The 15,338-nt window shown below is 33.2% G+C and overlaps 1 protein-coding gene across 7 annotated transcripts in view; it reads left to right on the top strand.

The window, feature by feature from the left end:
* Positions 1-718: 718 nt before the first annotated feature.
* Positions 719-15,338, top strand: part of LOC109546383 (laminin subunit gamma-1) — a 32,260-nt gene continuing 17,640 nt past the window's right edge. The window contains exons 1-6 of one of the 7 annotated variants that reach the window (XM_048669401.1): positions 719-1,031; positions 2,050-2,251; positions 5,257-5,521; positions 7,223-7,340; positions 8,719-8,902; positions 11,798-12,107. In XM_048669401.1, the coding sequence (XP_048525358.1) occupies positions 2,069-2,251; positions 5,257-5,521; positions 7,223-7,340; positions 8,719-8,902; positions 11,798-12,107 (1,060 nt within the window). In that variant the 5' untranslated portion in view covers positions 719-1,031; positions 2,050-2,068. Of the gene's footprint in view, positions 1,092-1,959; positions 2,252-5,256; positions 5,522-7,222; positions 7,341-8,718; positions 8,903-11,797; positions 12,108-15,338 lie in introns of all 7 variants that reach the window. The other 6 variants (XM_048669400.1, XM_048669397.1, XM_048669398.1 and 3 more) reach the window with 6 other exon arrangements.

Raw genomic sequence — 15,338 nt, 5'->3', positions numbered from 1 at the left:
AATTTTTCGATGTTATTCACAAAGAATGCATGCCTAATCGCATTGTTTAATGACTTTCAACTTCTTAGCATATTACGAGCCCCAGGGATTCTCACTAATTAAATGATCGGTGGCCTCTGTCTTTCGGATAGTTCCAAACCACATGTTGAAGATTTTTCAATCGGTTTCAGTGGTGGAACCATCGACTAAATAATTAAATTTAATCCTAATTATGACAGGGAAAATTATGTGGTGATTATCTAATAGAAACCTAAACTCTTTTAAAAATAATTTAAAACGATAGGAGCTGTTGACCAAATATCAGGTCCATTAACAGTAAAACTTTACTTTACTTTCTCATTACGAACTACTTATATTAATATTGTGATAATTGCAACCACAGCAAGTACTCTACATTTCAAGAATAGCCCTCTTGCTCTAGAATTTCAGCCGACTTAACATTACAAGTATTTTATTATATTTTTAAACGATGCAGGTTCGAATAGTTTTTGGTAATTGAAAACTACTCAATTCATAAAGAAAGCAAACAGGTCAACAATTCTGTTCTCAGGTAATTCTGACCACATTTTATGGCAATCGTTCTATCGCAAACTAAGCTTCTGTGACTAAATAGTCTGTCGTTAAGTGGTCATTCTTCGAGTTATCAGAAGGTGAATCGCGTTACGCCACTGAATGGTACCCCCGTAGTACTCGCAGAAAGAACCAAAAAGTCTCAAAGTACCACTCTAGTGTTCATTCTCGCCTGCATCGCATCTGGATCTCACACGCTGTACCCATCTGATCGACAAACCGCCGATTCTTCGTATACTTTTTACTTGGTCTTGAGACTGACGCGCCATTCGAGCCGGGTTAGTAAAAACGACGCGCTCAAAACACTTTTTGTCTTTTCAATGAGTTAAGTCAAAAATAGTACCCCAAAGGTTAACTAACTTTAGATCAGTGCCAAAATGCAGTGCGATACCGACGATGTCCGTTTTGCGGTAGAAAATTTCATTCATCGCTAACAGTTGTGTGATCCAGTGATTTTTTAAGTGAGACAAAATCCGGCAAAGCTAAATACCAATTTACAAAAGTAAATAATATTTGTCGTGGTTTGTATTCCTTGCTAACTGGTACTTTTAATCTTTTAACTGGTACTTTACTTTAATTGTGGTTTTTAAAATCTGTAGAAACGAAAGAACTAAACATACAAATATATCGTGCATCGTGCATTATATTTATAATTAGAAATTTTCGGAGTGTAGGTACATATATTTTCAGAGTTCTAATATTTCTACTGCAATAGGATATTTCAAAACATTGAAAACATTGCGCGCCACTAAGAACAGTTGCATTTAGCTTTGTTTTGTATTGTACAATTTCTGCCAGCAAAAACTTTGTATTTTTAAAACAATGTTTCCCTAAAATGAAACTGAAGCTCAATGGATTTAGGTCGCTCTATCAGATTTCCAATGCAGTTTAGTGCACTATAAAAGCACATTTATGACTCGGATTAGTTTTATTTAACTAGTCATCAATTATTTTAATTAGATAGAGATGATTCGTACTTAATGCTGCATTCCCAGAGTTTAACTTTTATGTTCCTGAAAGCTTCTATGCACATTAAAGAAACATGCATAAGCAAATATATAAGACTAATGCTTAAAATTAAACTGGTATACAAAAGAACTTAAAGCTTTATATTTACAGACAAATATTAGCAACAATTCAGTCCTATTTAGTCAGTTGCTTCCAGGAAAACATCCATATATTAAAAGTGTTCATATTATTTGGAAAACCATATATTTTATATCTATTTTATATACCTAAAGTTGCTTAGAATTAACGACCGATGAAAGAAAAGTTATATTAATCTTCTATTGGGTATTGACATAAACTGAGTAAGCTTTTCTGCAATTCATATTATTTGAATTCAAATAATTACAAAACAACATTGTCGATTTTTACTAAAACTCCCAGTTTTGTCAACAATTTCCTATTAAGCAACGTGCAAAATGCAAAATTTCTGCTGACAATAATTTACTATACACAAACGAATCATCGAAATAGCTGAACTAGGTGAACTCGTATGACATTATCAATTAAAGTGTTTCAACCAACAAGTGAAATGTACGTGACATTCCGAAAGCCTTTATGGACGATAATCTTGATACTTTGTACCGTTTCCGAAGCTCAAATCGAGTTGGAGCAAACTCCAGTTGTGGGGATAAAAGAACTAAGTCGATGCTATGACGCTTTTAACCTGCCTCAGGTAAGTCATACAAAACCGGAAATTGAAATTACTTTACTCCACGACTCGTTAGATATTTTCCAAATCAATTATCTTAGTAATAACGACCTTCCTTAATGTTTAAACGTAAGTAAATGGTTATTTCCGCTAAAAGTAATAAAAGGGCAGAAATTCTTAAAATTATTGAATAAATAGAATTATGTTATACCTATTCAATACAAAACATAATTTCTGTCTATGACATATATCGTTACAAATTTCGTACCATAAATAAATTATTTAGGAACTTGGAATTAATATAGTATTAACTGACAATAATATGTGCTAATTGTGGCTATAGTGTTAAAAAGCCGCCCTTCTAATGTAAATTATAAAATTAAATATCAATCAATTATCAAGCTTTTCAAAACATATTTTTCTTGTTGAGAGCTATAAAATGTAAGACAAAAACAGTCAAAAACAGTATAAGACAATCAAAACCAAATCAATACAAAAACTGAACAAACATGAAAAGTTGAGGTCAAGGAATGTTATAGGACAAAGTGGGAAAATTAAAAAAGAAAATATGTTTTAAATGATAAGAGACCTTCAGTTCTCAGCTTAAATTGAGTGATTGAATTTATATGTGCTTGAGTTTAATTGGCTGCATGAGATTTTTTAAGCCTTTTTTTGAATGACTTACTGACTGAAATGTCTGCAACTTTTCAAAAAATATAATCACACTGGTTTCCGAAGTATTAATTATTTTATAACTTAATAATCAAGTTACAAAGTAAAGCGCTTAAATGTAATCAATTAACATTAAATGCAAATGTGAAAAAGAATAAAATAATATTTTAAAACTTTTAAACACAAAGGATGCGAACCAGTCATGTAAACTAATTGTTTAAAATTCGTTATCGTTTCCTAAAGCCGCGTGTGTATCGTTTGTGTTTTCAGTGCTTTGTTTCATTGGGAAAAAGTTTTCAATTTTAGCGAATGGTCGCGAAAAAACCTTGATTAATTGTTATTATTTGACTTTAGAGCCTCAAAACTTTTCGAATGGCAACATTTTTAAATATTCTTCAGATTTCAAAAGTATGAATGATCGTTCTTGACTTAGGATTTTTGCGTAAAAATAAAAATAAATACTTGTGCATTATATGGCCATTGACGTTAATACATATATTTCTTCTTCTTCGATTCAACTAATTAACCGATCAACTTAGAACCCCAATGTCTCGAAAATTAACGATAAATTCCAAAATACGATTGGTTTAAATTCTACTTTCTATATAAAATTCCTCATTATACAGTTATTCCAATTTTCCCAATAATGTACTGGTTGCTGAACTATTAAACGCATTCTCGTATATATCATTTAAATTGCTCGTGTTTGTTGATTTCCGAAGTACTTTCATGCACGTCGTGATTTAGAAGTCCACATTGAACTAACTGTTCTCTATTTCTACTATGGTAATTGATGAGATATTCATGATAATGGCTGCATTTGGAAATATTTAAGCTGGTGTTTTCCTTTTTCTCGAAACAGTCTCCGAATTATGTATTGCAGCAAACAAAAAATATCCCAATTATTATCCTCAAACTCTCAGTTAATTATATAAATATTATTTAAGTATTAGTTTGACAACCTTAAAGTTTACCTCTTAAGAAAACGTATAGTTTACTTCAATAACAGCATAATGAAAAAGAAATAAATGTGTTCGGTTAATTTCACGATTAAAAAATAGAAGTATTGTATTAAGAATATACATAAACGTGTCTAAACTATGCGTGCATCATTTCCATTATTTATCCTGTACAATCACTAAGGAAATCGTCAATATTTGCTTTGCCGTAAAGAACTTTACGTGAAAGCTTGTCGACTCTCCTACACAATGAAATGTTTGACATTTCAAGTAATGGCCAGTACAAAAATGCAGAAGTCTTTCACACACCCACAGTATCTTTAATTTGATTTATTGTCCTGACGTTGTCAGATATTCTGCCTGTAAGTGTTTCGCAGTATTTTTTCTTAGTTTTTGGACATTCTTGCACTTAGAATCATATTTTTATAGTACGATCAAAACGTATACTCCCGAGTACACAAATGAACATTTAATTCGATTGTCGTTAAAAACAAATATATTCTTAGAAGATCTTGGATCTGGAAGTTCACATTAATCCATTAAATCAAGTGTCAAGAATGTTTTTAAAGCAAATACACCGCTTCGTGTAGTATTATCTTTGCCTAATTGCGTAATACATTTACACCAAATAAAAACATCTTCTGATCTGTCTAAAAGACAAATATTGTTCCACAAAACAATCCATTTAGTACATCTCCCTCACTGATGATATAATCATTAATGTTTTTCGTGCTCTGTTTTTTCTTTCATCATTATTCTTGTTTTTCACTTCCTTTTCCATTTGCATTCCATCTTAATCATTTCGATATTTCGACGGATGGTATTGCGGCGCAATTTTGCAAAAGGAGACCGCATGGCGCGCTCGAGGGAATGTTGAACGGCCAGTTTATTACCCAGACTTCGAACTACGTGGTTTCCTTTAATTAATAATGCCTTTTTGATATATCATTCATTGGCGTGTTGTGAATTTTAAAATCAGAAAATTCCCTCTAAGTAATTTTCAATCTGGTTTTGGAATACATTAAAGACGCTGATAATCTGAATATTTTCTTATTAATGATTTCCTACTTAATATAGTATATATAACGGAGATAGTTTAGGCCTTTTAGCGTTGAAAATTGGATTCTCCTACTTTGCGGTCAATTTTATGGATTGCATTATTACCTATTAGATCCACAAATAAATTGCATATTTGTAATTATATGATATTCTAATAGTGTTTGACATGCTGTATGCCTTTCAGATAAATTCTCAATAGATTCGTAAGATTACGAATATTTAGATCTTCATAATAAAAGTTGCCCTTTATTACAATTTGGCCCAAACTTGGTAACGAGTTTGAGAACAGCATAATTTTCAAAGAGAAATGAAAAATATCTAAAAACTCCATGTTTGCAGAGATGTATTCCCGAATTCGAAAATGCGGCTTTTAACCTTCTGGTAGAGGCAACGAATACATGTGGTGAAATGGATACTCAAGAATACTGCTTCCAAACAGGAGTATCTGGAGCACGAAAATCATGTGCACTATGCAATCCTGGAGATCACAATGCTATTTACCTCACTGATATTCACAACTTGGACAACCTGACCTGGTGGCAATCTGAAACCATGCTTGAAGGGATTCAGTGGCCGAACCAAGTTAATCTAACTTTGAAGTTTGGTAAGCAATTTAACAAAATACCCCCATTTGCTCCTATATGCTAACATCATGATAAAATATCTCTACAGCCGTTCTTATGGGCTCTTTCTTGTACATTTTTGCGTTCAAGATTAAAGTCTTGATTAAAAGTTGTTGCTCGAGTCCGAAAATGCGGCAAACATAAAACCGCAAAAATAAAACAAAACCTCAATGGCCTGCTGAATTCGTCGCGTGTCTCGAGATGAAATCCTGGCGAGCAAAAAACCGACAAATTATCTCGATGGGGATTTTAAATAAATTTGTAAAAACAGGTCAGGTTGAGACAGCCCAGAGCCGAATTAAGTGATCGTAATGGTGGAATGTAGCGAAATTATGTTTAAATGTTCGTACAAAAGTTTAGTTACAAGTCAAAAAAAGACACAGGCAAAATATTCAAGAAGGAAGATTCGAATCAACTGGAGCATACTGTTAAGCCTTTATTTATATGTACAAATGGGTACACTCGTGAGAACGCTATAAAACACACACAAGCTTCAATCCTTTATTCATACACCCATATAAACCACACAATACCCTCTTCATTTCAACTTTTTTATCCTTCTTTTACGGCCACGGTACTAATATGGCTCGGTCTTTCTACGGCTTCCTTTTAAAGGAAATGAAAACTGTCATTTCGCATTTTCTTTCTTTAGGAAAGCTCGACGTTCTACCGTCCAGTATAATATTAAATGTATTTTAGAGTAGAAATTAAGGTGAAGTAATGGAACTGATACTAAACAGCTTAGTAGTTTTTAGAATATGCATAATTAGATATTGGCAAAGCAACAGTGTGCCTTCGTGTTCGTTCGTTATCTCTAGCTCAACAGATATTTAAGCCTAGGGCAGACAATCAAATATTATCTTTAACTCGTTATCTAAGCTCGTCTCTCGAGGAAACAAATCAACATTTATCGGAAATCGTAGAGCAGTGTTGGGGTCCAAAGTCACCCACGTTCGTCTGCCAAATCAGATTAAATGACTCGGATTTATGCTTCCTGTCGATTCATTTGCAAAAATTAAGTGGAATTGTTTAGAGACCATTGTTCTAAAGATTAAGACCAATGAAAGAAAAAAAAACGCTGAATCGACATGGGATTGCTTTGATAGGATAATTGCATTAATGCTGGCTGTTCAGTAAAAAAACGAGCTATTAAGTAATAATCGATCAATGTCTAGTTCAATTAAGCGCAGTACAGTTGATTTGACAAAAATTTTCAAAACTCTAATGATAGCTGTAAAACAAACTGAAAACTTCTAAAGGAATTTAGGCGGAAAGCATTTAGAAAGTAAGTGTTAAGCAATTTTCGAGGTTTAATAGTCTTAGCAAATAAATTCTATAGAAATGTATGAAACTTATTTTGACTGTAAATCATTTTGCAGGAAAAGCTGAAATCACTTCGAAATACAAATTAGAAAAATGCCACTTTGAACTAAACACTAAACGTGTTTACAAACAGAAATAATAATTTTATTAAACTTAAATGGGCTCCAGATTTGTGTATACGTATTTTATCACTTATATCATTTAATAATTAAAATACAAAAATATATAGGTTGTATCTCATAGTAAATACGCATATTTCGCACGTTTGCAAAAAAGTGTTATATTCCAGAATCGTTAAGCACAAGTTACAACAAAACATTCCACTTAAATAAATATCACATACTTTCTTCGTATTTTAGGTAAAGCATTTGATATAACTTATGTGAGATTATGGTTCAATTCTCCTAGACCTGAGAGTTTTTATCTATCAAAAAAGACCGATGAAGGAGGAGATTGGATACCATATCAGTATTACAGGTAAGTCCAGTAAGTTTCCAATCTTTCTTTACATAATACTCAACTTCATCTGAATCGCACTGTGAGTTTAAATGACAAAAATATTTCGTTGCATACCAAGCATACTACGGTGAACTTTTATGTGTTAATTCAGGAATGCTTAAGAAGAACCGCGCAAAATTGCTGGAAATCGAAGCATTTTACAAGTTAAGAAATTATTGTTCAATTTTTTAACAAAGTCATCTACAGAGTGTCCCGTAAGCTCATGATCAAAAGGGTACTGATATATTCTTTGGACCAAGAGAAGCCGATCTGACATAACTTTTATCAACAAAAAATGTCTGGCTCCTCTGCAATTGATGGTCAAAGTTCATCAAAAAATTGGTCTTTTTTTAAATATCGGGAGAATGGTACGATGTATTTTAGTGAAACTCGCTGTGAATTTGTTCTTATGTAACACTCATATTTTGATGAAACAATAGATTTCAGCCGTTTTGGACAAGTGGTGAATTCTTGAGTGTCGTACTACCAGAACTTTTTAGTTGGCGGATGAAATCAACTCATTTTTTTTTATTGATGCACTAACCATTTATTCACAATTTTGTGCTCTTTGTAAAATCTTGTAGCATTCATAGTTTTTGCGGAAAAAAATATTTCTGTTTCCTTGCCACTTAACAATGTTAGACATTAACTGCAAATATCGTGATACGAGGCATAAAATAATTGTCAAACAATCTCACAAATTCGTTTTGAATGACCTTTTCTAATGAAGATGTGACCGACATGGTCAAAGTATTAGGGTTCTGCGAAGACAATTTGCGTGAAAGCTAACTGGCTAGAAAACAGACATATTTTTTAAGCAAAAACTATGAATGCTAAAAGATGTTACAAAGAGCTCAAAATTGTGAACAAAAGATTAGTGCATCAACGTAAAAAAAATGAGTTGATTTTATCCTCCAACTAAAAAGTTCTGGTAGTACGACACTCAAGAATTCACCACTTGTCCAAAACGGCTGAACTCGCTTGTTTCATCAAAATATGAGTCTTACATAAGAACAAATTCACAGCGAGTTTCACTAAAATACATCGTACCATTCTGCCGATATTTCGAGAAAGGTAATTTTTTTTAAGAACTTTGACCATCAGTTGCAGAGGAGCCAGACATTTTTTGTTAATAAAAGTTAGATCAGATCGTCTTCTTTTCGCCCAAAGAATATCGCAGTACCCTTTTGATCATGAGCTTACGGGACACCTTGTATATACGATGTTTTTCATGTCGCTTTTCTGCTGTTAGAGATAAGAGACAATTTTATGGAAAACGATAATATCGTAACTTCAAGTAAAACAGAGAATGTGAAGATTTTCCAATATGCTATGGTCTAATTGCTTTACCTTGCAGTGCCACCTGCAGAGACACCTACGGACTACCAGATTCCACTCATGCCAAAAGAGGAGAAGAAACGCGAGCATTGTGTACCTCCGAGTACTCTGACATTTCACCGCTACGTGGTGGAAACGTAGCATTTGGTACTTTAGAAGGACGACCTTCGGCTTACTATTTCGATACCAGCCCAGATTTGCAGGTACTTTTTGATAGTACCGTCGCAGGTACTTGTATTACATAATAATTACATTAAATTAATGCTTCGAAGCAAGTTTAAGTTTAATTTTTGCTCAATGTAGAACATGAAAATTTATTAACAAATCATGTAAAAAAAATGTGTGCCCATGTGCATACAATTTATCGATAAATTATAAGAAACATTTGTGGGATCGGTCACCGCATATGAGATATGAGCATCTTTGTTTTGCTTGTAACTTGCGACTTACAGAGTAACTATAATCCAATTCATTTTCTGCTTCATGACAATGGTGAATCGATAATTTTTCTCCAACTTTGAAGAAGAAATGAAAGTTAGAGCAATCCCAAATGGGCCAAAATCACAAAATTGTTTATTTGAAAACGAATCGCAAAGTCCAAAATAAAGCATGCGTTTTCAAAAATGTATCCTACCAAATAATTTCTCGCGCTGCGCTGCTTTTGACACAATTTTCTAGACAAAGTGTTAATCAAAGGCTACAAAAGCTTGCGTTTCAAGGGCAAATTTGGGATAATTTGATAAACGCTTCAAATCCTTTCATAGCACAAATGAGAAATCGCTTATTCAAAAATCAGTTACAAAGAAAACAATCAAGAAAAAGCGTTGTATTTGGCCCAATTTCGAAATAGGAACTTTGCTTCAAAAAGCTTTAAGTAGTAGAATAATTAATGTATGTGATAATAAGGCTCTCAATTGCTTTGCTGTAAAATCCATTTCTACATATGTACAGGGTGCCCCGTAAGCACGTGATCAAAAGGGTACCGCGATATTATTTGGATCAAAAGAAGACGATCTGATCTAACTTTTACTAAGAAAAATGCCTGTCTCCTCTGCTATTGATGATCAAAGTTCTTCAAAAAAATTGTTTTTATTTAAATATCGGGAGAATGGTACGATGGATTTTAATGAAACTCGCTATGAATTTGTTCCTATGTAAGACTCATGTTTTGATAAAACAACCGAGTTCAACCGGTTTGGGCAAGCGAGCAGTTCTGGTAGCACAAAAACTACCAGAACTTTTTATTTGGTAGCTGGAATACTGATTTTTATTTTGAGAAGATGCACTAATCCTATTTTGTCATTTTTGTCCTCTTTGTAAAGTCTTGTAGCATTGATAGTTTTTCATCAAAAAATATTTCTGTTCTCTTGCCATTTTTTTTACAATTTCAAACATTCATTAACTTTTTACATTAACAAAACTTAAAGTAAGTTTTTGCAATATCGGGAAAGTGCCCATTTTTGCCCTAAAATGTTGGCAGCTAAAAACTCAATTCTTCTTTTGGTGAGATTTTTGCTGAACGCAATTCGACCAAAACGCTCCCAAAAGACGACCTGGCCTAAAACTTTGACTATGTCGGTCAGTTAAAAACATAAAACGCTTGAGAACTCATTTATTATAAAAGAACATTACCGCTTACTACGACGTTTGCAGTTATCATACTATCTGAAATTGTTAAATAGCAAGGATACAGAAATCATTTTTTGCGCAAAAGCTAAGAATGTTGCAAGATTTAACAAAGAGTAAAAAAAGTCAATTGATTCCAGCTACCAAATAAAAAGTTCTGATAATTTTTGTACCAAGCCACTCAAGAGTTACTCATTCGCCCAAAGCGGATGAACTCGGTCGCTTACTTATTCATCAAAATATGAGCCTTACAAAGCAACCAATTCACAGCGAGTTTCATTAAAATCCATAGGACCACTGCCCCGATATTACTTCTATAATTTTTTTAAAGAACTTTGGCAATTATTAGAAGGAGCTGGACATTTTTCCTTAAGCAAAGATAGGTCATATGGTCTTCATTTGAGTCAAAGAATGTCTTTGTGCCCATTTGATGATGTGCTTATCAGACTCCATGTATATCGAGAAAAGTCTGCTCTCAATTGCCACAGGCAAATGAATAATCAGACCACTAATTTCGACAAAAAACGGATTGAGCATTGTTGAAAACAGCCACAGGAAATATGCCATCATCGAAAAACATTAACGACCAACCACTGGTCCATTGAACCTTTTTCCAATGTCCACTTTTCATCGTATTTTGAGATTGCCGTGGAACGAAATTGCAATGTTTGAAAGTATGACCAGAATAGAACCGGACAGCTGAAGACTTTCCAGATAAATAAAAAGAAAACTGGTACAAAAGAGACAAAGATAAAAATCTTCCAAGCTTTCAGTGGCGAGTTACTTATAGAAGCAAGATGAAAATGAATGATTTAGCCTCACGTTGAAAATCGACCACATTACTTTCTCTATTAGTAGCTAGGATTTTCGTCTTTATATTGCTCGCAGTTTTGGAAAATACCAACAGCACCATTAATCTCCCGACAAAGAAAATCACGACCTCAGGCCATCAGCCTTGTTTTAGACGGATTAGAAGATGTTTGGCTATATAGAATGAAACTGTTGGCCATATGGTGAACACCAATGAAGATGAGGAGGGATGAAACCAAATAAAATAAGAAGATACTTGGGACTCGGAACGATCCATACTAGATTGTGTCGAAAAAAACAGTTGAAACCGTGTGGGTATTTATTGAACATGAAACAGTTCAAAGTCCGTAGAATAAACACGGAAGATACAAAAAACGGGAAAAAATCTCAATATTCAATAACACCATATTTCTTAAACTCCACTAAAACGACGGAAGTTAGTCTGGATGTTTTATGGGTAAATGCTTTTATAACAGCTACAAATAATTATTTTAATTGAATTTTTATTTTGTATATTTTTGGGCAGCACAATGAATCCACTTTGTACACTGCATATCTGAGCAAACCTTAAGCGCTTTGTATAATCCTGCGATCTCATTATTTTTCTTTGTTAACTTTCTCTCCCGCATGGTAAGACACATATAACGAGATTCTTGCTTCAGGAATGGGTAACAGCAACAGAAATAATGATCACTTTAGACCGCATCAATACATTCGGAGATGAAGTATTTGGAGATTCGCATGTGCTACGTTCTTACTTTTATGCTATCGCTGACCTAGCAGTGGGAGCTAGATGCAAATGCAATGGACATGCTTCCGAATGCGTTACCAGTACAAGTTCTTCGGGAAACCGGTCCAGGGTTTGTCGATGTGAACATAACACTGCCGGGCCGGACTGTGGAGAATGTCTTCCATTTTACAACGACGCTCCATGGGCTAGGGCTTCGATATTAAACGCCTATGAATGTAAACGTAAGTAGACTTCAAAATTTTTGAGGAAAAACCCTTCATACGTAATAATCAATTATTGGTAAATTGTGATGAAACGTATGAAATGAAAACGCTCGCTATAACGACCACCGCAGGTTTGCTCTTAAAATGAATTCAGTTTTCAATTTGTATATTGCAGTCGTTCATTTTTTAGATTGACTTATTATTCTCAATAAGCGCTTAACAACATTCGCTTCGTCAATAATATGACTATACATTTTTTACTTGCGATACAGACTATGTGAAAAATTTTCGGGCGCGTTCAAATTTTTTTTTCATTTCAAAAAAATTGTCACCATTTGTAGGGGTTTCCACCACAAATGAATTTAATTTGTTTGTTCCAAATTGAATAATTTTCAACTTTATTTTACGTCATAATAACTCCAAAGTTAGCGAGTTTTTAATTTGCAATCCAAATAATTCAATTTAATTTAGTTCTGTTAAAAATAGATATATTAATTGGTGAAAGGTGAACAGGCCAAGCTACGGATTTTGAGGCACTTAATGTACATATCCCGATTTTCTTCTTAATTTATGGCTCGGAACTAGTTGTTTAAGCTATTAAAAAATTTAAACTTAATGCTTGCATTAATTGTACGATTACTTGTTCAGAATCCATAGCGCTCAAGCGTATAATAAAAAACATATTAGCATAAAACAAGCTATTCGGCTTTTTAAATGTGCATTCAAGATTTGACATAAATATGTTCAGTTTATTTCCACTTTTCGCCTCTAGTGCCGTTAGCTTATCCGATATTCAGTTTAAATGTGTTTGCTTTGCAAATGACTTATTACTCAATGAAAGCGGCAGTGTTTAACTAGAACACACGGTTGCAAATTCTCATCTATTCAAAATGCCAATATGTATATTACATAACTCAGAACCCAAGTACTATTTTTGCAGTCAAACCAGCAATGGTCGTAAAAGGTAAAAGACATTCATCAGAGTTAAAATTTAAAGTGTCCGGTAAAATTTACGACCAGCTTTAAATTATGCAGGCTGAAGTATTGTTAATTTATTTTGTATTACAAGTGGGATGTAAAAAATCTTGAGTAAACTCTACCTAATTTGGAATGGAATCTTTCTGTTTTCACGTTGCTTCGGGCCGCAAGCAGTCCTCAAAAAAGCAGCGATTTAAGTTTTGATAAGATTATGTTCGGTCCAATTTAAGCATCTACAACACCCATAAAATCAATCAAAACTAATTAATCGGCTTGTACCGAAACGATTACGCTAAAATATCGGTTGAATAAAAGCGGTACAAAGCCGAAATGTCAATTAAGCCGAACTGAGCTTGCAGAATGGCTGGATTTATGGAATTGTTCGAATAATTAATAGTCCGATAACGGGGGCAATTAGCGACGGAACCGCCTTACCTTTTACAGAAACAGTATTGTTAGTGGCACTTGCGGTACCAAGGTATATCGCCGGTACCTTTTCTGTATACGGAGATCAAGTAAATGGGTTTGCTGATCTTGTCGCCTGAATTCAAACATCGTTTTTGGCTGGTTTGCCAATCAGACCAAAACTGTTAACTTCTGCATATAACTGACATGTAATGAAAATGGCATATCAAATGCTTTGAATAGAAACGCAACTTTTAAACTCGAAGATTGATATGTATCGCGTGATAGATAATCGTGCAGAGCTTGGTAATTATCATTATTGGACTCCTTTTTTTCTAAAATTTTAACATGTGGTTAGTATGATTTTTTGCGATGTACTCTTTATACATTAGGTTACTTTCGTAACTTAAAAGCACAAATCTATAAAATGTCTAGATAGTCTGAAGTAATGTAGCTAATTAAATCCATTATTATTTCTTCGTGCTTTTAAGCAAAACTCAGAATAAGGAGAACTTACACTTGTTTACTTATTAGCGTATCTGCTCATTCCATATACTATTTTATAATTATCTAAGTTAGAAAAGTGCAATAAATTTTAATGCATTCTTAAAGAATTATCATTCTATGTCAAATTCAAAAATTACCCTAGTAACTTTTAAGCATTTTTACTTGGCAAATTTCATTTGGCTTGGYATCTTCTTTTGATTAGAATGAAAACATCGTTTAAAAAACAGGTTGACAAATACTAAATTGAATTTGAGCAACTTTTTTACTTTAAAAAACTGTTGTCAAACTTACCTAAACATACGCAAAATATCTGTTTAAAAAATTACAATCCTCTAACTTTTTTGGAAAAAAATACATCGGAAATTATGCATTCAAGAAGATTTTTTTTGCCAAACCTATCAGCGTTAAAKGRARTTTTTAAATGGGTCTCTTGAAAACTTCATATGTATAACAATAATATATATACATAAAGTTTACCTTCCTCGGTAAAATTCTTGATAGCAAAATATTAATACCAACCAATTTGATTCTTCTGAAAATGCGAAAATTGTTGGAGATAGTGATGCCACCTGAGCAGATGCTTGCTCTAGTAATACTAAAAGCAATACTCATAAGCAACTACAAAAATGGTTTTGATTTTTGTAAACATAAGCTATCAAAAATTGTAAAACCATTAAAAGGTATCGGACCAACTTTCCTTGATATCAAACTTTTGAAGGGACCCCGTATTAAGTAACAATGTGAAGAATGAGAATTTCTCTACCCTAAACATTATTTTCCAAAACCAAAAAAAACCAAAAACTTCTTCTAAAAGCAAGCTGTGATATGAAATCCAAACATTCATGTAAGCAATTAAAGCTGATGTAAAGTCAGGTTATCCAGATCTGTAATAAAACTCATGAAAAAACCTACGCATTAAAATGTAGACATTTTTTCATAGATTTGTGAAGAAAACTTCAATCAAAATTAAAAACAAGTTTTTTGCAAGTGATTGTAATGACGAACTTATATTATCAGGAAATTAATTTTCCTATATTTGCCTAGCTTTCAATGCTAGCTTTATTGATTTAAGCCTAAAGCAACACGTATATGTATATGTAATGTTGCATTTGCAAGTAAATATAACCTAAACTATGTACTAAGTAGAAACATTATGTCTGCAGAATACAACCAAAATATAAAAAAGCGGTTCAATCGAGTTTGAAGCTTCTTCTATCATGAAAAGTTTCGAATAAATGGATTTAGTTAAGAAAATACCTTATTAAGCCCAGAAGGACAACTGATAACTAAGAAAATTTCTATTTAATAATATACTACCCCAATGGATCTCAGGGGCGGATCCAGCTTTAAATTCAGGGG

Source organism: Dendroctonus ponderosae, unplaced genomic scaffold (genome assembly GCF_020466585.1).
Source record: "Dendroctonus ponderosae isolate FM_Combo_2020 unplaced genomic scaffold, Dpon_F_20191213v2 Dpon_F_20191213_8, whole genome shotgun sequence".
Taxonomy (NCBI): domain Eukaryota; kingdom Metazoa; phylum Arthropoda; class Insecta; order Coleoptera; family Curculionidae; genus Dendroctonus; species Dendroctonus ponderosae.
Note: the sequence above shows the minus strand (reverse complement) of the source record. Positions and strands in the feature narration are given on the sequence as shown.